General features: G+C 51.3%; 1 protein-coding gene across 1 annotated transcript; it reads right to left on the reverse strand.

Moving 5' to 3' along the window:
• Positions 1 to 4,058: 4,058 nt before the first annotated feature.
• On the reverse strand, positions 4,059 to 8,438 carry LOC141075582 (E3 ubiquitin/ISG15 ligase TRIM25-like). The gene has a single exon (XM_073562694.1). It carries the CDS (start codon positions 7,465 to 7,467, stop codon positions 5,935 to 5,937), a length of 1,533 nt encoding a protein of 510 aa, XP_073418795.1. The 5' UTR covers positions 7,468 to 8,438; the 3' UTR covers positions 4,059 to 5,934.
• Between the last annotated feature and the right edge of the window lie 19,064 nt (positions 8,439 to 27,502).

A 27,502-nucleotide genomic window follows, 5' to 3' on the forward strand; every position in this document is an offset into this window, starting at 1 on the left:
TATTCTGTGGCCCCGTGTGATCCCCCTGTATTCTGTGACCCCGTGTGATCCCCCTGTATTCTGTGACCCCGTGTGATCCCCCTGTATTCTGTGACCCCGTGTGATCTCCCCTGTATTCTGTGGCCCCGTGTGATCCCCCTGTATTCTGTGGCCCCGTGTGATCCCCCTGTATTCTGTGACACCGTGTGATCCTCCTGTATTCTGTGACCCCGTGTGATCCCCCTGTATTCTGTGGCCCCGTGTGATCCCCCTGTATTCTGTGGCCCCGTGTGATCCCCCTGTATTCTGTGGCCCCGTGTGATCCCCCTGTATTCTGTGACCCCGTGTGATCTCCCCTGTATTCTGTGACCCCGTGTGATCCCCCTGTATTCTGTGACCCCGTGTGATCCCCCTGTATTCTGTGGCCCCGTGTGATCCCCCTGTATTCTGTGACCCCGTGTGATCCCCCTGTATTCTGTGACCCCGTGTGATCCCCCTGTATTCTGTGGCCCCGTGTGATCCCCCTGTATTCTGTGGCCCTGTGTGATCCCCCTGTATTCTGTGGCCCCGTGTGATCCCCCTGTATTCTGTGGCCCCGTGTGATCCCCCTGTATTCTTTGGCCCCGTGTGATCCCCCTGTATTCTGTGGCCCCGTGTGATCCCCCTGTATTCTGTGGCCCCGTGTGATCCCCCTGTATTCTGTGGCCCCGTGTGATCCCCCTGTATTCTGTGGCCCCGTGTGATCCCCCTGTATTCTGTGACACCGTGTGATCCCCCTGTATTCTGTGGCCCCGTGTGATCCCCCTGTATTCTGTGGCCCCGTGTGATCCCCCTGTATTCTGTGGCCCCGTGTGATCCCCCTGTATTCTGTGGCCCCGTGTGATCAATGTGCTGTCCGTCAGACGTTTATTACAGTGCAGGATCATTATTATCTGGACCAGTCTGGAAACAGTTAGTCTATAGTAATTATTAATAACTGGCGCCTCCTGGTGTCTGACTTTGGTAGTGATGGTCTTCGGCTCTCCGGCAGAGATGCTCGGTGGCATAGAAGGGTCCAAACCCTAACAGTATTTAATGAGACTCAGATTGATGCAATGAGCAGAAGATATTTATTTACAATCACAAATAATCAAAAAAATAATGACGGTTCGCTTCTCGATCTGGTCCTTCATCGGCATGAGGTTGATATCTGACACTACATCGTGAGGATCAGTCACCCGCTCCTGGCCCCTGATATCTGACACTACATCGTGAGGATCAGTCACCCGCTCCTGGCCCCTGATATCTGACACTACATCGGGGGGATCAGTCACCCACTCCTGGCCCCTGATATCTGACACTACATCGGGGGGATCAGTCACCCACTCCTGGCCCCTGATATCTGACATTACATCGGGGGGATCAGTCACCCACTCCTGGCCCCTGATATCTGACACTACATCGGGGGGATCAGTCACCCACTCCTGGCCCCTGATATCTGACACTACATCGGGGGGATCAGTCACCCACTCCTGGCCCCTGATATCTGACACTACATCGGGGGGGGGGGGGATCAGTCACCCACTCCTGGCCCCTGATATCTGAGATTAGATAGGGAGGATCAGTCACCCGCTCCTGGCCCCTGATATCTGACACTACATCGGGGGGATCAGTCACCCGCTCCTGGCCCCTGATATCTGAGATTAGATTGGGAGGATCAGTCACCCACTCCTGGCCCCTGATATCTGACACCACATCGGGGGGATCAGTCACCCGCTCCTGGCCCCTGATATCTGAGATTAGATTGGGAGGATCAGTCACCCGCTCCTGGCCCCTGATATCTGACACCACATCGGGGGGATCAGTCACCCGCTCCTGGCCCCTGATATCTGACACTACATCGGGGGATCAGTCACCCGCTCCTGGCCCCTGATATCTGAGATTAGATTGGGAGGATCAGTCACCCGCTCCTGGCCCCTGATATCTGACACTACATCGGGGGGATCAGTCACCCGCTCCTGGCCCCTGATATCTGACACTACATCGGGGGATCAGTCACCCGCTCCTGGCCCCTGATATCTGACACTACATCGTGAGGATCAGTCACCCGCTCCTGGCCCCTGATATCTGACACCACATCGGGGGGATCAGTCACCCACTCCTGGCCCCTGATATCTGACACTACATCGGGGGGATCAGTCACCCGCTCCTGGCCCCTGATATCTGACACTACATCGTGAGGATCAGTCACCCGCTCCTGGCCCCTGATATCTGACACTACATCGTGAGGATCAGTCACCCGCTCTTGGCCCCTGATATCTGACACTACATCGGGGGGATCAGTCACCCACTCCTGGCCCCTGATATCTGACACCACATCGGGGGGATCAGTCACCCACTCCTGGCCCCTGATATCTGACACCACATCGGGGGGATCAGTCACCCGCTCCTGGCCCCTGATATCTGACACTACATCGTGAGGATCAGTCACCCGCTCCTGGCCCCTGATATCTGACACTACATCGTGAGGATCAGTCACCCGCTCCTGGCCCCTGATATCTGAGATTAGATTGGGAGGATCAGTCACCCACTCCTGGCCCCTGATATCTGACACCACATCGGGGGGATCAGTCACCCGCTCCTGGCCCCTGATATCTGAGATTAGATTGGGAGGATCAGTCACCCGCTCCTGGCCCCTGATATCTGACACCACATCGGGGGGATCAGTCACCCGCTCCTGGCCCCTGATATCTGACACTACATCGGGGGATCAGTCACCCGCTCCTGGCCCCTGATATCTGAGATTAGATTGGGAGGATCAGTCACCCGCTCCTGGCCCCTGATATCTGACACTACATCGGGGGGATCAGTCACCCGCTCCTGGCCCCTGATATCTGACACTACATCGGGGGATCAGTCACCCGCTCCTGGCCCCTGATATCTGACACTACATCGTGAGGATCAGTCACCCGCTCCTGGCCCCTGATATCTGACACCACATCGGGGGGATCAGTCACCCACTCCTGGCCCCTGATATCTGACACTACATCGGGGGGATCAGTCACCCGCTCCTGGCCCCTGATATCTGACACTACATCGTGAGGATCAGTCACCCGCTCCTGGCCCCTGATATCTGACACTACATCGTGAGGATCAGTCACCCGCTCTTGGCCCCTGATATCTGACACTACATCGGGGGGATCAGTCACCCACTCCTGGCCCCTGATATCTGACACCACATCGGGGGGATCAGTCACCCACTCCTGGCCCCTGATATCTGACACCACATCGGGGGGATCAGTCACCCGCTCCTGGCCCCTGATATCTGACACTACATCGTGAGGATCAGTCACCCGCTCCTGGCCCCTGATATCTGACACTACATCGTGAGGATCAGTCACCCGCTCCTGGCCCCTGATATCTGAGATTAGATTGGGAGGATCAGTCACCCACTCCTGGCCCCTGATATCTGACACTACATCGGGGGGGGGATCAGTCACCCGCTCCTGGCCCCTGATATCTGAGATTAGATCGGGAGGATCAGTCACCCGCTCCTGGCCCCTGATATCTGACACTACATCGGGGGGGGGATCAGTCACCCGCTCCTGGCCCCTGATATCTGACACTACATCGTGAGGATGAGTCACCCGTTCTTGGCCCCTGATATCTGAGATTAGATTGGGAGGATCAGTCACCCGCTCCTGGCCCCTGATATCTGACACTACATCGGGGGGGATCAGTCACCCACTCGTGGCCCCTGATATCAGACACTACATCGGGGGGGATCAGTCACCCACTCGTGGCCCCTGATATCAGACACTACATCGTGAGGATCAGTCACCCGCCCCTGGCCCTGATGTCTGAGAATAGATTGGGAGGATCAGTCACCCGCTTCTGGCCCCTGATATCTGAGATTAGATTGGGAGGATCAGTCACCCACTCCTGGCCCCTGATATCTGACACTACATCGGGGGGATCAGTCACCCACTCCTGGCCCCTGATATCTGACACTACATCGGGGGGGGGGGATCAGTCACCCACTCCTGGCCCCTGATATCTGACACTACATCGGGGGGGGGGGGGGATCAGTCACCCACTCCTGGCCCCTGATATCTGAGATTAGATAGGGAGGATCAGTCACCCGCTCCTGGCCCCTGATATCTGACACTACATCGGGGGGATCAGTCACCCGCTCCTGGCCCCTGATATCTGAGATTAGATTGGGAGAATCAGTCACCCGCTCCTGGCCCCTGATATCTGACACTACATCGGGGGGATCAGTCACCCGCTCCTGGCCCCTGATATCTGAGATTAGATTGGGAGGATCAGTCACCCGCTCCTGGCCCCTGATATCTGACACCACATCGGGGGGATCAGTCACCCGCTCCTGGCCCCTGATATCTGACACTACATCGGGGGGGATCAGTCACCCGCTCCAGGCCCCTAATATCTGACACTACATTGTGAGCATCAGTCACCCGTTCTTGGCCCCTGATATCTGAGATTAGATTGGGAGGATCAGTCACCCGCTCCTGGCCCCTGATATCTGACACTACATCGTGAGGATCAGTCACCCACTCCTGGCCTGATATCTGACACTACATCGGAGGATCAGTCACCCGCTCCTGGCCTGATATCTGACACTACATCGGGGGATCAGTCACCCACTCCTGGCCCCTGATATCTGACACTACATCGGGGGATCAGTCACCCGCTCCTGGCCCCTGATATCTGACACTACATCGGGGGATCAGTCACCCACTCCTGGCCCCTGATATCTGACACTACATCGGGGGATCAGTCACCCACTCCTGGACACTGATATCTGACACTACATCGGGGGATCAGTCACCCGCTCCTGGCCCCTGATATCTGACACTACATCGGGGGATCAGTCACCCACTCCTGGCCCCTGATATCTGACACTACATCGGGGGATCAGTCACCCACTCCTGGACACTGATATCTGACACTACATCGGGGGATCAGTCACCCACTCCTGGACACTGATATCTGACACTACATCGGGGGATCAGTCACCCACTCCTGGCCCCTGATATCTGACACTACATCGGGGGATCAGTCACCCACTCCTGGACACTGATATCTGATATTAGATAGGGAGGATCAGTCACCCGCTCCTGATATCTGAGACTAAATTGGGAGGATAGTTCGCCTGCTCCTGGTCCCTGATATCTGAGATTAGATCGGGAGGATCAGTCACCCGCTCCTGGCCACTGATGCTGCCACTTCTGTCTGATATCAGACACTCCTGGCCAGATTCTGTCTCCCCATGTATGGTAAAAAGAAAAGGGGGAGACAGGGCGCTTCCAATGTGTAGGTCTGTATGGAAAGTAGATGAGTGCACAGCACGTGTTAGGCTCACCTGATAGGGTTGTGAGAGTCATGCCTTGATGAAGTGAGCTGGGACTGGCTCAGGAGACGCGTTGGCAATAAAGATACCTTGAATTCTACCACAGCAGCACAGTCTCTTATTGCACTACCAGCGTTCTCTTTCCCCCATGTATGGTATCAGACACTACATCGGGAGTATCAGTCACCCGCTCCTGGCCCCTGATATCTCAGATTAGATCGGGAGGATCAATCACCCGCTCCTGATATCTTACACTACATAGGGAGAATCAGTTGGCTGCTCCTGGCCCCCTGATATCTGACACTACATAGGGAGAATCAGTCACCCACTCCTGGCCCCTGATATCTGAGATTAGATCGGGAGGATCAGTCACCCGCTCCTGGCCACTGATGCTGCCACTTCTGTCTGATATCAGACACTCCTGGCCAGATTCTGTCCCCCCATGTATGGTATCAGACACTACATCGGGAGCCCACACTTGACCTCTGATACTGCCCCTGTTGGACGATATCCAAACACTACATCGGCAGGATGCGTTGCCCGCTTCGTGGCCCCTGATGTCCAATATCAGACTCTAAATTGGAAGGATTGGTCACCCACTCCTAGCCACTGATGCGCACCCATGATTTGTACACACTGAAGGCTACGTGCAAAGGCTCAATGAAGGTGGCACTAAAGGTGTGTAAGTGTCTTATAGGGTCGCGAAGCTCATAGAAGGAGAGCTGGCCGGCTTCATAGTCCAGGTAAATCCCCAGTAACTGGCAGGACACACTGTGGGGTAACTGCAGCCATTTCCCATCATGTATCACCGAGTACTGGACATTATCATAGCGCCGTAAACACCATGACTTGTTATTATCTCCAATCCATGACTGGCGCCCCCTGCGATCAATGCTGGGGTAACACATCCCTAGAAACCAAACTCCTGTCTCACTTGTCTCTACCTCCCAGAAATGCCGCCCCGAACTGAAACTTTTGGTACTAAGTACCTGGTCATACTGGAACCGTCCAGGTTTTTCTGGGTAGTTCTGGTTGATATGTGACCAAGACGCAGCTTTCAAATCTCCGGATACTTGGATATCGTTGCCGGCTGTGTTGACATCCAGTGATATGTCCACACCTCCCTGGACGTTGATCCCTTTCTTTATGCCGGCCATTATAGCACATAATCCTGTGTGTAAAGTCACTGAGACCAGACCTTCATCCACACCGGGTACTCTGTAGATCTGCCTGTCACGCCAGTCGTCCGCATCCTCCTCTACATCACAGAAGTCTTCTCTCTCAGATTCCTGCTCCTGGATGATGGTAAGAGGATCAGTCTTAGCACACAACTCCTCCAGATAGGACATCTTGCTGGACAGCGCATCCCTCTGCAGCTCCAGATGTTGGATCAGTTTGGAGACTGAGACTGACACCTGCTCCTCCTGTCTGGAGATCTCACTCAAGACTCTCTTCTCCAGCGTGTCCAACTGTCTTCTGATGTCTCTAAACAGTGCAGTGACTCTCTCAGTTATATCTGATGTTTTGGCTTTTACTTCCCCTCGACGAGTCTGCAGAGTTTGGATTTTCTTCTCCGTTTCTTCACTCTTTGAGGTGAGTCTGTTCACGTCGATCTTAAGGCTTTTCTTCTTCCTCTCGGAGACCACATCAAACGTCTCCACCCGATGTCCCCTATGATCTCCAAAGAGAATGCAGGACACACAGACGCAGGCGGCATCGGCGGTGCAGTAATACTCGAGAATCTTCTTATGGATGGAACATTTCCGGTTGCTTAGAGCTGTGGTGGGTTCGATCAGGACATGTTCTGGTGACTTGCTGTGGACAGCCAGATGGGTTTCACAGAGAGAAGCTTCACACATGACGCAGGACTTTATCGCTGGAATGGGGGAGTGAACGCAGTAGGTGCAGGTAATGCCGCTGTGGAACCCCGCCACCTCCCGGATTCTGCGCTCCTGAAAAGGCCGCTCCTCCACTCGGCACTCATGATGAGTGTGGACTCCACGCTGCTTGTCCAGGACACAGTCGATACACACCCAGCAGAAGTTGTGCTCACATGAGACGGCTCCAGTGTCCACACTTGTGTTCTGGCAGTTGGGACAGGTAAGAGGTTCAGTCGGATCAGCAGAAGCCATCATGGAAAACGCTGAATAAACCGCGGATGAGCTTTACCCCACCTCAAGTATCGATCAAATGAACTTTAGACTATTTGTGCAAGCAAAGGTGAACTCCACCCGTAGTCAGGCGTATCTCGCCCAGTAGTCTCGCTGTCCCTGGATACCATAAATAAAGTGCGTTGCTGAGAATGATCTGCACATCAAGACAAGGAGGAACATCCAGCAATAAAATCTCTATTCCCGCAGATATCAGAGGCACAGGTGCACAGCCAGCAGCTTACTAACACTGAGCGTGAAGCTCTGGAAGGGTTAACGTCCCTCCACATCTGATAATCACTGTGTAACCAGGAGACTCAAGTATTGTAATAATCTCTGATTACATAAGAGGTGCAACCTGTACTTGGCCAAAGTTCACTGCCACCAACACCAACCCTAACTGGCAATAAACCTCTAGGCAGGTGGAATTGTCATTGGAAAAAATACAGTCCCTGGCTGGGAAGACGGCAGCCACACAGGGAGTGAGAACCACTGCATCACAGTCCGATACCACCCAACCACTACACCGCAGTCATGTACCATGCAACCACTGTGCCATAGTCCGATACCACCCAACCTCCACAGTAAGATACCATCCAACCACTGCTCCACAGTCCGATACCACCCAACCACTGCTCCAGAGTCATGTACCATCCAACCACTGCGAAACAGATACCACCCTACCTCTACAGTAAGATAACACTCAACCACTATGCCACAGTCATGTACCACCCAACAACTGCACCACAGTGAGATACCACCCAACCTCCACAGTAAGATACCATCCAACCACTGCGCCACAGTCCGATACCACCCAACCACTGCTCCAGAGTCATGTACCATCCAACCACTGCGAAACAGATACCACCCTACCTCTACAGTAAGATAACACTCAACCACTATGCCACAGTCATGTACCACCCAACAACTGCACCACAGTGAGATACCACCCAACCTCCACAGTAAGATACCACCCAACCACTGCGCCACAGTCATGTACCATCCAACCACTGTGAAAGTCAGATACCAAAAAAACAAGGTAGCAACAGAAAAATGATCCCTAAAACTTCACTTTTAATCAATGTTTAAAATCTGGACAATCCCAGTGCATAAGGACTAGGGTAATATTTAAACAGACACCTAGACAAAAAATAGTAATAAATACTCCAGGTCACTAAACTCGCCCTAGTAGGCCCTGGCAATCCCTGCCTAGCCGCGGAGGTTGGCACCATAATTGTAGACGATAGTGGCGCCCCCGCTCAACGTCGGTGACCCTAATACACCCTACAAAACCCTAGTCCACGACGAGGATACACAAAAAAACACACAGTAACCACCCGAAAATAAACCTTGGTGGAGAGACTGTATAACGTCTCAGAAAATGTTTAACTTATCTCGTACTAAAATCATGGGTAAATAAACCCATCCCAGATATTATCTCTATTCTAGTAACGCGGTAAATATGAGCCTCAGAGACACAGAAAAGACGCCGCACACTGCACTGATCTTTCGGCCAGAGGGGATGGAATCCCCTTTCCTTCTTTGCCCCTGATGAACCCTCAATATCCAGGAGGGGGAAACGCGTCGGGCTGGGCCTCATATCTTCTGATGGCTGATAAGTATTTTCATAACGCTGACAGACCTATTGTTTGATGGTTGGCAAAATGTTTCTGTATTAGGGCAACCTGGCAATCAGGGATTGTTTTTTGCTGCCACCACTGTTTATATGTAGGACTATTATGTCCATTATTTAAGCGTTGTGTATATTATTTTTATGCCACTAATCTTTATCTGGTGGATAATTTTGTAATCTGAGGTGCTTGGATTGTGCATCCCTGTGGTTGCACCTCTTACTGTATACGTTTTTTCTTTTCCCCTTTTTTTTGGGGGGGGCTATATCAGGTCTGTCATTTATGCAGCATAAGCCTTTTTATTACGAGATAAGTCAATATAAGCTGCTATATATCTGTATTTTTTACTACGAGATAATATCTGGGATGGGTTTATTTACCCATGATTTTAGTACGAGATATGTTAAACATTTTCTGAGACGTTATACAGTCTCTCCACCAAGGTTTTTTTTCGGGTGGTTACTGTGTGTTTTTTTGTGTATCCTCGTCGTGGACTAGGGTTTTGTAGGGTGTATTAGGGTCACCGACGTTGAGCGGGGGCGCCACTATCGTCTACAATTATGGTGCCAACCTCCGCGGCTAGGCAGGGATTGCCAGGGCCTACTAGGGCGAGTTTAGTGACCTGGAGTATTTATTACTATTTTTTGTCTAGGTGTCTGTTTAAATATTACCCTAGTCCTTATGCACTGGGATTGTCCAGATTTTAAACATTGATTAAAAGTGAAGTTTTAGGGATCATTTTTCTGTTGCTACCTTGGTTTCTTTTCTTGTCTTTGATCCCAAAATATTTTTTGGAGGTTTTTTTGAAAGTCAGATAACACCCAACTTCCAAAGTAAGATACCACCCAACTTCCAAAGTAAGATACCACCCAACCACTACGCCACAGTCATGTACCATGCAACCACTGCGCCACAGTCCGATACCACTCAACCACTGCGCCACAGTCATGTACCATCCAACCACTGCGTCACAGTAAGATACCGCCCAACCTCCACAGTAAGATACCATCCAACCACGGCGCCACAGTCCGATACCACCCAACTACTGCTCCAGAGTCATGTACCATCAAACCACTGCAAAAGTCAGATACCACCCAACTTCCAAAGTAAGGTACCATTCAACCACTGGGCCACAGTCATGTACCATGCAACCACTGTGCCAAAGTTATGTACCATCCAAACACTACGCCACAGTCATGTACCACACAACTGTGCCACAGTAAGATACCACCCAACCTCCACAAAAGATACCACTCAACCACTGCACCACAGTTATGTACCACCCAACAACTGCACCACAGTAAGATACCACCCAACCTCCACAGTAATATACCACTCAACCACTACGCCACAGTCATGTATCACCCAACAACTGCTCCACAGTCCGATACCACCCAACCTCCACGGTAAGATATTACTACTCAACCACTGCGCCACAGTCCAATACCACCCAACCACTACGCCACAGTCCGATAACACCCAACCAGTGTGCCACAGTCACATGTACCACCCAAACACTGCACCACAGTCATGTACTACCCAACCTCCACTGTAAAATACTACCCAACCACTGCGTCAGTCATGTACCACGCAACCACTGTGCCACAGTCATGTACCACCCAACTACTGCGCCACAGTCATGTACCACCCAACCTCCACAGTAAGATTCCACTCAACCCCTGCTCCACAGTCCTTCACAGTAAAATAACACCCAAACTCCACAGTAAGATACCACTCAACCACTGCACCACCCAACCACTGTGCCACAGTCCGATAATATCCAACCATTGTGCCACAGTCTGATACCACCCAACCACTGTGCTACAGTCATGTACCACCCAACCTCCACAGTAAGATACCACCCAACAACTGCACCACAGTCCAATACCACCCAACCACTGCGCCACAGTCCAATACCACCCAACCACTGTGCCACAGTCCAATACCACCCAACCATTGTGCCACAGTCTGATACCACCCAACCACTGTGCTAGTCATGTACCATCCAAACACTGCACCAAAGTCATGTACCACCCAACCTCCACAGTAAGATACCACCTAACCACTGCGCCAGTCATGTATCATGCAACCACTGCACCACAGTCATGTACCACCCAACTACTACGCCACAGTCATGTACCATCCAACCACTGCGAAACAGTCAGATACCACCCATCCTCCATGGTAAGATACCACTCAACCACTACACCACAGTCATGTACCATGCAACCACTGCGCCACAGTCATGAACCATCCAAACTCTGTGCCTCAGTGACGTACCACCCAACCTACACAGTAAGATTCCACTCAACCCTTGCTCCACAGTCCGATACCACCCAACCTCCACAGTAAGATACTACTCAACCACTGCGCCACAGTCCAATACCACCCAACCACTGAACCATAGTCCGATACCACTCAACCACTGCACTACAGTCATGTACCATCCAACCACTGCGAAAGAGTCAGATACCACCCAACCTCCACAGTAAGCTACAACTCAACCACTGTGCCACAGTCATGTACCATGCAACCACTGCGCCATAGTCATGTACCATCCAAACACTGCGCCAGTCATGTACCACCCAACCTCCACAGTAAGATTCCACTTAACCCCTGCTCCACAGTCCTCCATGGTAAGATACCACCCAACCTCCACAGTAAGATACCACTTGACCACTGCGCCACAGTCCAATACCACCCAACCACTGTGCCAGAGTCCGATACATCCAACCACTGTGCCACAGTCTGATACCACCCAACCACTGTGCCACAGTCATGTACCATCCAAACAATGCACTAGTCATGTACCACCCAACCTCCACAGTGAGATACCACCACCACTGCGCCAGTCATGTACCACGCAACGACTGCGCCAGTCATGTACCACGCAACCACTGCGCCAGTCATGTACCATCCAACCACTACACCCTAGTCATATAATACCCAACCACTGCGCGACAGTCATGTACCACCCAACCACTGCACCACAGTCAAGTACCACGCAACCACTGCGCCAGCCATGTACTATGCAACCACTGCGCCAGCCATGCACCATGCAACCACTGCGCCAGCCATGCACCATGCAACCACTGCGCCAGACATGCACCATGCAACCACTGCGCCAGACATGCACCATGCAACCACTGCGCCAGACATGTACCATGCATCCACTGCGCCAGTCATGTACCATGCAATCATTGCGCGAGTCATGTACCACCCAACCACTGCACCAAAGGCCGATACCACCAAACCATTGCGCCACAGTCCAATACTACCCAATCGCTGCGCCACAGTCATGTATGATCCAACCACTGCGCCACAGTCAGATACCACCCAACCTCCACAGTATGATATCACTCAACTACTGTGCCAGTCATGTACCACCAAACCACTGCGCCAGATATGTACCACCCAACAACTGCGTCACAGTGAAATCACCCAACCACTGTGCCACAGTCCGATACCACCCATCCACTGTGCAGCAGTCCGATACCACCCAACCATTGTGCCACAGTCTGATACCACCCAACCACTGTGCTACAGTCATGTACCATCCAACCTCCACAGTAAGATACCACCCAACCACTGTGCCAGTCATGTACCATGCAACCACTGTGCCACAGTCATGTACCACCCAACCACTACGCCACAGTAATGGGCCAACCAACCACTGTGCCAGTCATGCACCACGCAACTACTGAGCCAGCCATGTACCACGCAACCATTGCGCCAATCATGTACCACCCAGCCACTGCGCCAGAGTCATGTACATCCAACCACTGCAGCACAGTCAGATACCACCCAACCTCCATAGTAAGATACCACTCAACTACTGCACCAGTCATGTACCACCAAACAACTGTGCCACAGTGAGATTCCACTCAACCCCCAAGCCAGTCAGATGCCACCCAACCACTGCTCCAGTCAGACGCCACCCAACTGCTGCGCCACAGTCATATACATCCAACCACTGTGTCATAGTCAGATTGGCACAGTAGTTGGGTGCTGTCATGTACAACCCAACCTCTGTGCCAGACACCACCCAACCACTGTGCCACAGTGAGATACTACCCAACCAATGTGTCACAATCATGCACCACCACAGAACTCCCATACCACTGTCAGTTACCCACAAACTCTGCATCAGTCAGATACCCCCCCAAGCTCTGCACCAGTCATATAGAATCAAACACCGGCACCAGTCAAATATCCCAACCCCCGAGCCACAGTCAGATACCACCCAACCTCTCCAGTTAAATACCACCCAACCTTCACAGTGCCACAGATACCACCCCAACCACTGCACAACAGTAAGATACACCCCCCAACCACACCAGTCAGATATCACCTGACTCCCGCACCACAGTGAGATAACGCCCAAACGCCCAATCCCCACACCAGTTAGATATCCCCCAACCCCAGCACCACAGTCAGATACCCCCAAACTCCGCACCACAGGCAGATAACGCCCAATCCCCACGCCAGGTGGACAACCCCCAACTCCTGCACCTCAGATAGCACCCACACCAGTCAGATATCCGCCAACACCGACACCACAGTCAGATACCACTCAACCCCCAAACCACAGTAAGATAGCACTCAATACCCACATCAGTCAGATACCTCCCAACCGCCACAGCTGTCAGATACCCCTCAATCCCCACACCACAGTCAGATACCCCCCAAGATCCGCAGTTAAATACCACTCAACCTCCAGTCAGATACCACCAAACCTCCAGTCAAAAACCACCCAAACCTTCACAGTGCCACAGATACCACCCAACCACTATGCCACCAATACCACCCCAACCACTGCGCTACAGTAAGATATACCCCCCAACCACCACACCAGTCAGATACCCCAACTCTCGCAACACAATAAGAAAACGCCCAATCCCCACATCAGTTAGATAACCGCCGACCCACGCACCACAGTAAGAATCCCCACATCCGTTAGATACCCCAATCTCCGCACCACAGCAGATACCCAAAACCCCCAAACCAGTCAGATATCCCCCAATACCACAGTCAGATACTCCCTGCACCAGTCAGATAGCACTCAATACCCACAGCAGTTAGATACCCCTAAAACTCCACACCAGACACCCCCCCAAGCTCCGCATCAGTCAGATGCCCCCAAACCTTGCAGCAGTCAGATACATCCTAACCCCCACAAAAGTCAGATGTCACTTATGCCCCGCACCAGTCAGATACCACCCAACCCCTGCACCACAGTGAGATAACACCCAATCCCCACACTACAGCCAGATACCCCCACACCACAGTCAGATACCCCCTCAAGTCCTGCACCAGTCAGATAACTCAGCTCCTGCACCACAGTCAGATACCCCCTAAACCGGCACCACAGATAACCCCACACCAGACAGATACCACCCAACCCCCGCACCACAGTTAGATACCCCAAGTCCCACTCCAGTCACATAGCACACATCACCCGCACCAGTCAGCTACTCCAATCCCACACTAGTCAGATACCCAAAACCCCCGCACCAGTCCGATATTCCCCAACTCCCATGCCAGTCAGATGCCCTGCACCACAGTCAGATACCCCCAAGCCCTGCACCACAGTCAGATAACCCCCAACCTCTGCACCACAGTCAGATTGCACTCAGCCCCAACACCAGTCAGATACCACCACACCAGTAAGACACCATCTAACTCCCATACCAGTCAGATGCCCCCATACCACAGTCAGATACCTCCCAAGCCTCAGTCAAATAGCACCAAACCCCCGCACCAGTCAGATACCCAAAACCCCCGCACCAGTCAGATATCCCCCCAACTCGCACGCAACGGTCAGATGCCCTGCACCACATTCAAATAACCCGCAACCTCACCACACTACACCCACGCCAGTCAGATACCCCTCAACCCCCACACCACAGAGACCACCCAACCCCTGCACTAGATACCCCCAAACCCCGCACCAGTCAGATACCAATACCTGCACCAATAAGATACCACCCAACCCCTGCACCACAGTCAGATGCCCCCCAAGCCCCGCACCAGTTAGATACCCCCCAACCTCCATGCCAGTCAGATACCTCCCAACCCACGCACCAGTCAGATATCCAATTCCCACACCAGTCAGATACCGCCACACCAGTCACACACCACCCAAGCCCGCACTAGGCAGATACCACCTAACCCCCATACCAGTCAGATATCCCACACCACAGTCAGCTACCTCCCAAGCCCCGCATCAGTCACATAGCACCAAACACCCGTGCCAGATACCCAAAATCCCTACACCAGACAAATATCCCCCAACCTGCATGCCGCGGTCAGATGCGCTGCATCACATTCAGATAACCCCGCAATCCCCCACACTACACCCATGCCCTTCAACCCCCACACCACAGTCAGAGACCCCAACCCCTGCACTAGATACCCCTAAACCCCACACCAGTCAGATACCAACCAATACCCACACCAGTCAGACACCTCCCAACCCCCGCACCACAGTCAGATGCCCCTCACTACAGTCAGATGCCCCCCAAGCCCTGCACCAGTTAGATACCCCCCAATCCCCATGCCAGTCAGTTACCTCCCAACCCACGCACCAGTCAGATACACCCCCAACCCTCATGCCAGTCAGCTACCATGCAGCCACACCAGTCATATACCCCCTCAAACCCCACACTGCAGTCAGATACCCCCCAACCTCTGCACCACAGTCAGATACACTCAACCCCCACACTAGTTAGACACCCCAAGCCCCAGTCACATAGCATCCAAACGCATCAGTCAGATACCCCAAATCCCGTACCAGATACCGAAAACCCCCGCACCAGTCCGAAATCCCCCAATTTCCATGCCAGTCAGATGCCCTACACCACAGTCAGATAGCACTCAACACCCACACCAGTCAGACACCCCCCAAGCCCGCGCCAGTCAGATACCAACCAACATCCGTAGCAGTCAGATACCCCCACACCACAGACACCCCCCAAGCCCTGCATCAGTCACATAGCACGAACATCCGCCCCAGTCACATACCCGAAATCCCTGCACCAATCCGATATCGCCTAACCCTCTCTTGCTGACAACTTTATCTCCCAAAAGGTATTGGAGAAAACAAGGGAATCTGCTACCTTGGATCTAATCTTTATAATCAGGGAGGAAATGGTTGAGGAGGTAAAAGTTGCTGGGACCCTAGGAGGTAGCGACCATGCTATTTTAGAATTTTGGATAACTAGAGGAGGAAGACCTGTGAAGACTCAGACGTCAAGGTTAGATTTCAGAAAGGCAGATTTTTAAGGGACTCGGAAAGAGAATCGGAGGGATCCAATGGCCGGATATCTGTCATGATCTGCTGAGTGTCTGGGATTAGGTGGTTTTAGGGTTAACCTGGATGGCCTCACTCTGGGATTCTGGGAGGCTTCTTAGAGCCTCATTGTGGGACCATTTCTAGTTGCTTATACTCTGACCCTTGGCCTAGTGTGTTTGACCCTGTTGTGCCTGTAGCAGTGCTTTGTGCTACGTTACGTGTGTCTGGTTCTGATTTGGCTGTGTACCTGTTACGCGTTTTGCCTGCCCCTTTTGTACTGTGCTGCCCTCTCTGTGTGTGACCCCTTGGCTACATCCTGACTATCCTCTGCCCGCTTCTCTTGTACAGCGCATCCCTCTCTGAGTATGACCCCTTGGCTACATCCTGACTATCCATTCTGTCTAATCCTTTGGTACTGTCGTGTTAGCTCGTGCTTTAACCCTGTCCTGATCTGCTTTATGTCCCTGTCTATGCCCCTTGGTAACTTTGTCCCGTAGTTACCCTTCTAGGAGTTTTTCTTCAGCTCCTAGCTCTCTGGAGCTTAGGCCACGCCCCCATCAGTCACATGCTTCAGGTCATGTTTGTCTGAAGCATCTTCACCGCTGCTGCCCAGCTCCACAGGTATCTGTGGACACAGTTTGTTTTACTCAGGACACGCGCACTGGCTCAGTGAGCAAGTGCAGTACGGTGTTCTTGACAATATCCTTAAAAACAAAAATGTCTAGGAAGGCTGAGAAATTTTGAAAAATGAGATTCTCAAAGCACAATCGTTAACAATTCTGAAAAAAAGGAACGAATTGGAACCATTTATGGAAACCAAGATGGATGAACACAGAACTTAAACACATGCTAAAAAAGAAAGAAATGTTTATCAAATGGAAAGAGGGAGGCATATCTAAAGAAGAATATAATGCTGTCTGCAGAACTTGCAGGGCACAAATCAGATTATCTAAAGCTGACAATGAATTAAGGCTTGCAAGAGACATCAAAATCAATAAAAAAGGATTTTGGGGATATGTCAAAAGTAAAAAAGAAAAGTCAAAGATGTGTGACAGGGTTACTGGTGTCGTACATGAGGGGAGAGATGTGTCATAAAGATTGCTTTCCTGTGTGATGTGAAAGCCATAAGTTTTTTCTTCAGCATGATATGTGCTGAGAGCAATCCAGTTGCTATATGGGGATGGCTTTCATGGTGGGTAGGTCAGAGATGGGCAGGACGCTGTTATGAACGGGTAGCCGAGGAGGAAATAAAAAACAATACAAGCTAAGTTTCAGAAAACCAAAGAGGTTGGTAACTATACAGACTGCAGACCCCTGATCCTAACACACAACTAGCAGCAGTCGTGGAGCGTTCCTACGGTGGTCCTAGACGCCTCGTCACAACTGGAGAACTAAATAAGCCTAAAGCAGGAAAAGAGGAAAACTAACTGCCCCAGAGCAGACCCCAAAGGAGAGACAGTCCCTCACATGTATTGAAGGTGAAAAAAGATGAAAACACAAACAAAGGCAAGAAAATAGGCTTAGCAAACGATGGGGCCCGACTAACTAGAAAGGACAGAAAAGGAAAGACACTGTCTGCAGTCTGCCAAAAAACCCTACAAAATGTCCAACACAACTGATAGCAAAATTAACCCTGAAGTCACTAGACTTCTCCCACTATATCAGCACTCTGAAATATTCTGAGACAGAGCAAAAAGAGGCCAATCTAATAAGGGACAAAAAAAAGGCAATTTGGCAAATAAGAGTGGAAATTCAGCACAGCCCAGCCGGGCTGGCTGACCACACAAAAAACTGAAAAGACCAACAAGAGCAAGTGTGAACATTAGCAAAAAACAAACTAGAAGACTGGAACAGAGCTGAGTCCTAGACCTGAGAAGCAGGCTGAATCACCAGCCCCTGGATAGGGCGTCGGCTGTCTTATATCCAGTCTGATACTCCAGAGATCCAATCATTATCTTCCTCACCAGGTGGCAGATCACCACCACTTAAACCAACCTCACTACCTCCCGTCATCACCAGAGGGAGAACAGAACTGTTGGAGCAGAAAATGAGCTCATAATAAGACGCCTACCAACCATATCTCCACCTCCAGGGTGTGGCTGCTGGGGTGGAGTTAAATGTCCAGCCAGTTTTTTTCTCTGTGTGTGTGGAGGAAAGCAAGCCTCCAGATTGCTAGCTCCTGCGAGAGCTGTCGTATGTGTTGTCCCAGAGGACCTGGGCAGGACGATGTATGAACTGTTTATTTTCATTTGAGCTGGACAGGTTGTTTTACTGTTACCATTTTATTTTTTGGGTTTATGACGCAATAAATCACAGACTTTAACATGAGTCTACCTCGAGGAGCAGCTAAGCCGGGCAACTCCTCACACGTGGTGAAGAATGCGGGCAACGTTCCAGGAACATGTATAGCAGCGGTGGATAAACCGTATGTGCTAGGTGAAGGCGGCTACAGGGATGGAACAGCGTTTGGGGAAAATGGAGGAGCAACAGCAGCACCAGGTACAGCAAGAAACTAATAAGCTCCTAATACAGCAGCTGCAACAACAGCAAAGACATATGGAACTCCTGGTGGGAGATGTCTGCAGCAGAGAAACCGCCCCTCCCCCACATCAAGGTGATGACTAGTGCGTCTGGAAAGCGGTAAGACGAGCCATGCAAAAGATGACCCCAGGGGATGATATAGAGGCGTTTTTGACTGTTTTTGAATGGGTTGCAGGAGTGGAAGAGGCTGCCCCGGATCAGTGGTCGGAGGTGTTGGCCCACAATCTGACAGGTGAACCCCAGAAAGTTTATTTTGACTTGACCTTGCAGGATGCCTGGGAATATGCCAAGTTAAAAACAGACATAATGGAATGCTCAGGGGTCACTATGTCTGTCAGAGCCCAAAGGGTTCATCACTGGGCGTATCATGGTGACAAACAACCCCGCTCACAAATGTTTGACTTGTTACATTTGGTCCAGAAATCATTGCAGCCGGAGTCCTCCACTCCAGCCCAGATGGTCGAGCGGGTCATTATGGACAGATGTGTTCACTCGCTCCCCAGGCTGGTGCAGACATGTGTTGCTGTTGTGAGTTCATTTTCCCCTTCGTCACTGAGGTCTGGTGAACTCCCTATTCTGGTAAAGGAAGGTAATGAGCCTGATTATCAGGCACCTGAGTCTAATGAGGATGACTGGCTGAGTGGAGTCACTGACTGGATATAAGGCTGCCGACGCCCTTCTGCCCTGCGGGTGATTTCTCTGTGGACTTCTAGGACACCAGTCTGATTCCCGCTTCCCTAAAGCTAAGTTTCTGCTTTGCCTGTTTGCATTTATGTTTTGTGTATGTTTTCCTTGCTTTTCTGGATTCTGCCATTCCCTGCTGGGATGAGCTGAATCTCCTTTTGCCGGTTGCTCTGTCTTCAGAATATTCCTGAGTACTGACATAGCTTTTTTGAAGCCTAGCGTCTTCAGGGCCTTTTTCACTGTCAGTCTGTTGGCTCTTATTTTCATAGGGTTTTTCACGGATTGCAGACAGCAGCCTTCCTGTCCTTTCCTATCTAGGTAGTTTGGGCCCCGTCTTTGCTCAGTCTATCTTTCTGTCTGTGTTAGTGTTTTCATCTTGCTTCACCGTCATTATATGTTGGGGGCTGCCTATTGCTTTGGGGTCTGCTCTGGGGCAGTTTAGATTTCCCCTTTCTTTCTTTAGGCCTATTTAATTCTCCGGCTGTGATCGAGGGGTCTAGGGCATCGTAGGAACCCCCCACGGCTACTGTTAGTTGTTGTGATAGGATCAGGGGTCTGCAGTCCGATAGCTGCCAACCTCTCTGGATTTCTGGACTTAGCTAGCATTTTTGTTTTTGCCTCCTACGGTGACTCAATCATAACAGGTTGCCCAAGGAGACCCCGGGAATGCGGATGACGTGGTTGGGCCTCGTAGAAAAGTACCAGGTGGTCGAGAGGTTGCTGAGAAAGCCAAGGGGTCCCGAAAGAGGGTTAACAGAGCCACCACAGGGGGGACTTCAAGTTCCCAAGAGCCACTGAGGGGTTACCAAAGGCTGCTGGTAAAGACCTGATCTGCTGGCGGTGTCACAGTCTGCGACACATAGCGGCCTGCTGTCCTATGCCTTCTGAGCAGATGGATTGTATCCTAGGCAGGCGCTGCTCATATTATGCCAGCAGCCATTTTGGCCTCATGGATGTTGACATGCTGATTATCTTTCCCTAATTTTCAGCCCATCTGGTTGTTTACCTCCACTTAGAACAGTCGGTATAGAACTCTGGTTGCTGTCTATCATCTAATGCCTTGTTATCCTGCAACAACGTAATGTCACGTGGACCTGTCCTGTGCGACACGACCCGTAGGCCAGTAACTCAGACAACAAAACACGGCACGTGTAACTGTCCTGTGTGACACGGCCCGCAGGCCGGTACTAAAACAACAAGACACGGGGGAAGGGGAAACAATTACAACGGTGGACCCCGTGATAGGGAATGGGGACGAGGAGACCTCCTGCACTCCCTCCACTCCTAACGTTCCCTAGTCCGGTTCCGCACCGGGCGCCGATCAGGATATCTGTCACCCTAGCACACCCTACACCTATCCCTTGCTAGGGAGCTGGGTGGTGCAGGCACTGGCCCCACCGCTGTACTAATACACACCAAGGAAAAGTACAAACAGGGGAAACACAAAAAGACTTATCTTGCTCTGCTGCAGCACCAGGCAGCAGAGTGCATCACCAGATTAACTTTTCGCAGTGGCTCGACACCTCAGAGCCAGCTGACACCTTCACCATCTCACTCTGCTGCGGACACCGGGCAGACAGAGTTCAACACCAGTTTCAGCAGTGGCTCCAACCTTCAAGCCAGCTGCTAACTTCACCAGGTTTCTGCAGTGGCTTCAGACCTCAAATTAGCAAAAATGAAGTGCAGCTGTGGCGTTAGCTCATCGGACACAACCCTTTTGGGGGCGGCAGCAAATCCTCAGAGAGTCCATGGTATTGTGTACACTTCACATGTGGATAGAGACGGATTCCATAAAACCCGGAAGTATTACAGAGTGTTAAACACTCAGGTCTTGACAGAGTCGGCGCTTGCGCAGTCATAACACTCGCAAGACAAAATACCCGGCGCATAGGTCCTGACCAAGTCGGCGCCTGCGCAGTCACATATCTCCTCACATTGCCGATGTCTAGGGCAGAAATACGTCAAAAGGGAGGGGAGTAGCCATGGTAACGAAAGAAACAAATACAGAACATGTTGAATAGTGCGGGAGTGACAATCGCGCAGCATAGAAATGACAAGAATAATCGGCGCTTGCGCCGTCCAATAGCTCGCATACTGATACACCCAGCGCTTAAGTACTGACAAAATCGGCGCCCGCACAATCACATACTGCCTCCTCACATCACCGACATCAAAGGCGGAAATACGTCACAGGAAGGGGGGAGTGACCCTGGTAACGGAGGAAACAAATACAAACCATGGTATACAGTGCGATAATAACGATCGCTCAGCCTAGGTGTATCAACAAAAATCACATGGCTCACATAACAAAATACTCGACGACGACGCAGCTGCACTTCATTTTTGCGAATTTGATTAAGTCTATATATAGGATATGCTCTGGTGTAACCACTTGCCCCTGACGAAGCCACCCAGGTGTGGCGATACACGTCGGGCATCTCCACAAGCTCCCCCAGCAATAGACATGCCTATATGATCCCATTCAGCTTCCATTAGGAGGGACGGGTAGCCATCGCATTTGAGTGATCTTTTGTATGTATGTCATTTGGGACAATTATACGATGTATTTTTGGGAATTTTCTCCTTCCCTCCCTGTGGATTTTTTCACGTCTACACATGGTAATTTAAATTATTTGGCAACATCTTTGGCTACATTTCTACAGCGTATATTAGCATGTTAGTGACAAAGGAATAGGTATTGTTTGACGTCATTTCCAGTGTAGTGGATTCATTATGTGTACATACAAGAAATTTCTTGTGACATGATCTCTGAATTCTGTATATTTTGTCCTGCATGCCTTATGGTTTTTTGAGCTTACATAAACCAATGTGCATTTTAAGTGTTGTCTTTGGGGGAGTTTTCTAGCTCTATTGTAGGCTAGCAGGGTTTATTGTCATATCTTTGACTTTTTAAATGTTTTTAATGGGTTATGTCCACTTTTGTATCCTATATAGGAAAAGGGAATGGTCAAATGATCAGGGCTAAAGGCTGCTATAATCCCATTGACCACGGGGGCAAAAGGCAAAGCAAAGAAAACATCAAGTGCAATGACCCTAACGGCCACCGGGGCAAAACTAGAACTGAAACCACCAGCGTGCAATGACCCTAATGGCCACCGGGGGCAAAACTAGAACTGAAACCACCACAGTGCAAGAAAAAAAAAAAAAGGTTACTAGTGCTTTTCATCTGTCATGATCCAGCATGGATCATGACACGTTAATGGTATAGAACTCTCCTTGCTGAATCCTTGCTATAATTCATCTGTTGCATTGTACTCAATACTCACTGCTGTATATCCATGGTTGGGGTCACTGTAGATATCATCTTGGGAAAGGTGTTATAGCATAGAGATGGAGCCAGGACTACTGTTTTATCATCTATCCACCCCCTGGTGTGTGAGCAGCTGCTAATTTATCCCAGACCAGCTTCCTCAATCCCTCTCTCCTGACCCTGTAGTGTGGCCTATAAATTTAGAAGCATTCTAAGGGGTGCACGCAGTGTGGGGTGCATGCACGCATCCCATAGGCAAAGCATCACAGAAGCTAATCATCAAGAAAAAGCAGGTAATCCATGGCAGTTAGACAGGGCAAGAGACAGGAAATTCACACTTTGCTCTCCCGTTTAGTCATCTGTGTGACGAGCGTCAGCTTACGCTGAGTCGTTTTCCTTTTGAATGAGTGGACCCTCTGGGCCGTGGCACCCACCCACCTAGGGCAAGCTGACCTAGTGAGAATCCACCCCCTATACAGGGAGTGTCAGGGGCAAGACCAAGGGGGTGGGCCACCACGACTGCTGGGACCAGACGGCTGGCTCAGGGAGACACTATTAAGTGTCAGGCAACAGGACGGGCAGGATACGAAACACAAAGCGAAGTCACAGGGTTCTTCAGCAAACGAAGTTACACACTTTATTCAGGTGCAAGGCATGAACAGGGAATCAGGTGCAGGGCACAAACGGTGAAACACGGCAAGGGGCGTGCGCCAAATGTTCCAGACATAACACGTGAAGAAAACATACCAGGGTCCAAGGCAGGGTACGTGTTAGGGATCACACCAGAGTTCCTAGGAGGAATGCGTGCTAGGACACGCCAGAGTCCAAGACGGTGCGTGCTTAGGAGACACGCCAGGGTCCAAGGCAGGGTGCGTGCCCAGGAGACACGCCAGGGTCCAAGGCAGGGTGCGTGCCCAGGAGACACGCCAGGGTCCAAGGCAGGGTGCGATGGCATCGGACTCCGGACTACTGGCAGTGACCGACAGGATCCAGGCATCAGGCTGCGGAAATCTGGTTCCGGACCTCTGGCAGCGGTCGGCAGGTTTCGGGAATCCGACAGGCAAACCAGGATACGAGGCAGGGTGCGTGCTTGGAGCCACGCCAGGGTTCAAGGCAGGGTGCGTGCTTGGAGACATGCCAGGATCAGGTTCACAGGACGGAGGCATGCGCATGCCATGGGGCACGCCAGGGACAGGTACAAGGACGGTGGCCTGCGCGTGCGAGGACACGCCAGGGACAGAGTACGAGAACAGGGTTAGGGCCTGTGCGTGCAAGAGGGTACAACAGGATACATAGCAAAACCTGCGCGTACTTTTATAGAAGCATGGGGAGGTATGCCATGGGCAGGCAAGGGCCTGCGCGTGCTTTAGAGAGCACGGAAAGCACAGTGCGGAAACAGCGTGAAGTGCAATGAAGCACAGAGAGCACGGCTGGGGCACTGGCTAGCTGATCGGGCTGCGGCACTGACGGGCAAGACTCCAGCGAACCCGGCTGAGGCATAGCAGGCGACACAGCTGTCACTGACCGATGAGCACGGCTGAGGCACAAGCAGGCGGGCACGGCTAGGGCGGGCACGGCTGAGGCACAAACAGGAGGCTAGGAAGGCCAGGCGCATGCAAAGAGCACACGAAGCAGCAAGGGAAGACAAGACACCAGGCAGAGCTTAGGCAGAGTACAGAACCAGGAATGGAAGCATAGGCAGAAACATGGAATCAGGTCAGAGCAAGAACAGAGCTAGCAGCGGAGCGTAGGCCGAAGCCCAGAGCCGGGCCAAGGCAGAGCCTTGGGACTAGACATGGAAAAGAGCACAAAAGGAAAGAGAGGAGGAATGGTGCGTGTGCCAGGGACCACTACAGAGCACCATAGGAGAGAGCGAGGCAGAGCAAGACAAGGTACTGAACAAGGAACTGAAGCTAGGCTGAAGCACAGAACGGAATCAGAGCGAGGAAGGACTACAAGGCAAAGCAGAGCAGAGACAAAACATAACAAGGAAGCACAGCGAGGACAAACAAAGCACGAAGGACAACACGAGACAAGAGACGGAGTACAAGCACTGAGCGTGTGCAGAGACGCACAACAGAGCAGAGTGCAAAGGCACAGAATAGAGGGAGCGACCCAGCAGACCAAACAGCCATGCAGGGAAGCAACACAATACTCAGGCCCTGAGCATAGGAAGGGGAGGTCTGATATAGGGCATAGCACCCCCACTTCCGGGTCAGGACCAGGGAAGAACTTCCAGTTCAGTCCTCCAGGATCACAGGGAGCAGTCACATGATCAGGATTCCAGACATGCAGGGATGATTGCAGAACCAGTATTGAAACCTAGGCAGGTCACATGATCAGAGTTCCAGGCATGCAGAGATGATTGCAGAACCAGCCTCTGCTGGAACATAGGAAGGACACATGATCAGGGGTTCTAAACATGACGAGACGATCACAGAAGGCAGAGCAGAAACGCAGCTCAACAGTCATGAGGTGATTGTGCACACTGCTCTAGGGAACATGCAGGATAGAACAGACATGGCGGACACGACAGACATGGCGAGCATGACAATGTGCTTTATTTCTATCCTCCTGTGTTCCCTTGCCATCCACATTCACCGCCTCATCCCCCCTCGATCACGACTCATACACATCAGCCCTGTGACGAACAGCCCACCGCCGTTCGTCCACTTACGGGCGACACTAACGGGAGTCCCGCTGCCACCAAAACGCGACGGACAGCAGACCCTGTGTCACCACTATGTCACAGTCCCACCACTGACACGGGTGTATCAGCGGACGGAGGGGCGTGACACAATGCCGGCACACGGCTATCACAGGCGCAGTGGGGCTTATCTTAGTTATCCCAACACTGGCACCATGTGACCAAAAATATCCAGCAAGCTAATCTCGCTCTACAATTTGCCGCAGGGGGAGTTTAATTTGGATGCCCCACCACTGCTATCAATCTTCCAAGTACTGCGGGGATTTATGTATATCCCACTTTCTCAGTTCCACTTTGGAACTCGCAGCTCTCCGGCGCCCCCCTTACCCTCAGGTCAGTCAGGGAACTGCACCTAGGATAATTAGTCGCCGGACGGGCTGCCTGTTGTGAACCGGCAATTAGGCTTCTGCAGTAAGGGAATTATCAATGCTGTGGCTGAAGCCCCTTACTCAGCAATATAAGACCCTTCTAGACTGCCAGCAAGCCGTAATAGCCGTACACAACGCGCTGCCACCAGTCACGGTTACTTAATTCACAGTGTTAAATTAAGAGGGTCCGTGGCAAACCCCTTGAATTAGTAGCGATTATCCATCAAAGGCGTATAGTTCGATTCTTAGAGCATGGAGACAGATCTAAATAATTTCATTTATTTTCCGAAAGAGGACAGTGATTACAGATAAAAGTTGCTATAAAATTGAGACATAAAATATGTACAGTACAGGTATAAAATAAAAGTGGAGAAAACAAAGAGATTACACTCACAGTTCCATATTGTTCCTTAGGCAGACCATGCGGCTAAGGTGGGTGGAGGCGGAGCTGCACTTCTCCGCTCATCTGAGTTCTTGTCAGCACGGATTCTGCAGCTGTTCTGAGCTGGTTTGCCCAGGAAATGCCTTATAGACTTTCCTATGTGACATCACAGAGAGGTGCATTCTGGGTTGATCCCACCTCTCTTATCCAAGTTATGTTTTGGCTACAAAACTTAGATTAGCTATAACTTTATGGGAGAAGCTGGTATGGACTCATCAGTGGTATCATGTTTCCCAGCGTAATGAGCCCATCAAGAAAACATCAAACATCTATGCAATATGACCGTCCATTTGGGCGCAAATCCTATCTCATGTTCTGGACAGGGTAGAACTTCGAAACATACGCGGTCTCGAAGCTGGGACCGCTCAGGTTACAAAAATATGATTTTCATATCTCTAGGGTATTTGGTTCTTATGGTATAGTCTCTCATAGTTTTATTCGTTTCAAACAAAGAAGTTTTTCCCGCTCTGAAGAGGAGAGAAGGCAAATGGTGTGAGGAAGATGGTCTAGCTAATTAACATTCCTGCTCTTCCAGAGGAAGTGGCAGGGTTGATAAAACCTGGGGGGAAGGAATTCCTACTACTGAGAGTTTACAATGTCCTAGGATGGAGGATTTGTTAGCACATTGCAACAGAAAACATATCTTGCAGACATGGTACATCACACCTCCCCCCTTAAGAGGGCGCTAAGGAGGCATTACCTCTCGGTAATCGGCCATGCGCACCTCAGCGGGTTCGCCCCGGCGGGACAACCCATCGGCATTGCCGTTTTCACTGCCCTTCCTGTGTTTTACAGTAAAATCGTACTGTTGAAGGGCAAGGCTCCAGCGGAGCAATCTTCCATTGGTTCCCGACACGGTGTGCAACCAGCTCAGTGGGTTGTGGTCGGTTACCACCATGAAGGCGCGCCCATACAGGTAGGGCTGCAAACGCTGCAGTGCCCACACCATGGCCAGACACTCCTTCTCGATGGTCGAGTATGCCACTTCCCTCGGCAAAAGTTTCCGGCTCAGGTACAACACGGGGTGCTCTTGGTCCCCCGAGTCGACCTGGCTAAGCACAGCACCGAGGCCAAACTCGCTG

The sequence above is a fragment of the Dendrobates tinctorius genome, unplaced genomic scaffold, assembly GCF_039654945.1.
Source record: "Dendrobates tinctorius isolate UK_male_01 unplaced genomic scaffold, ASM3965494v1 ptg000364l, whole genome shotgun sequence".
Taxonomy (NCBI): domain Eukaryota; kingdom Metazoa; phylum Chordata; class Amphibia; order Anura; family Dendrobatidae; genus Dendrobates; species Dendrobates tinctorius.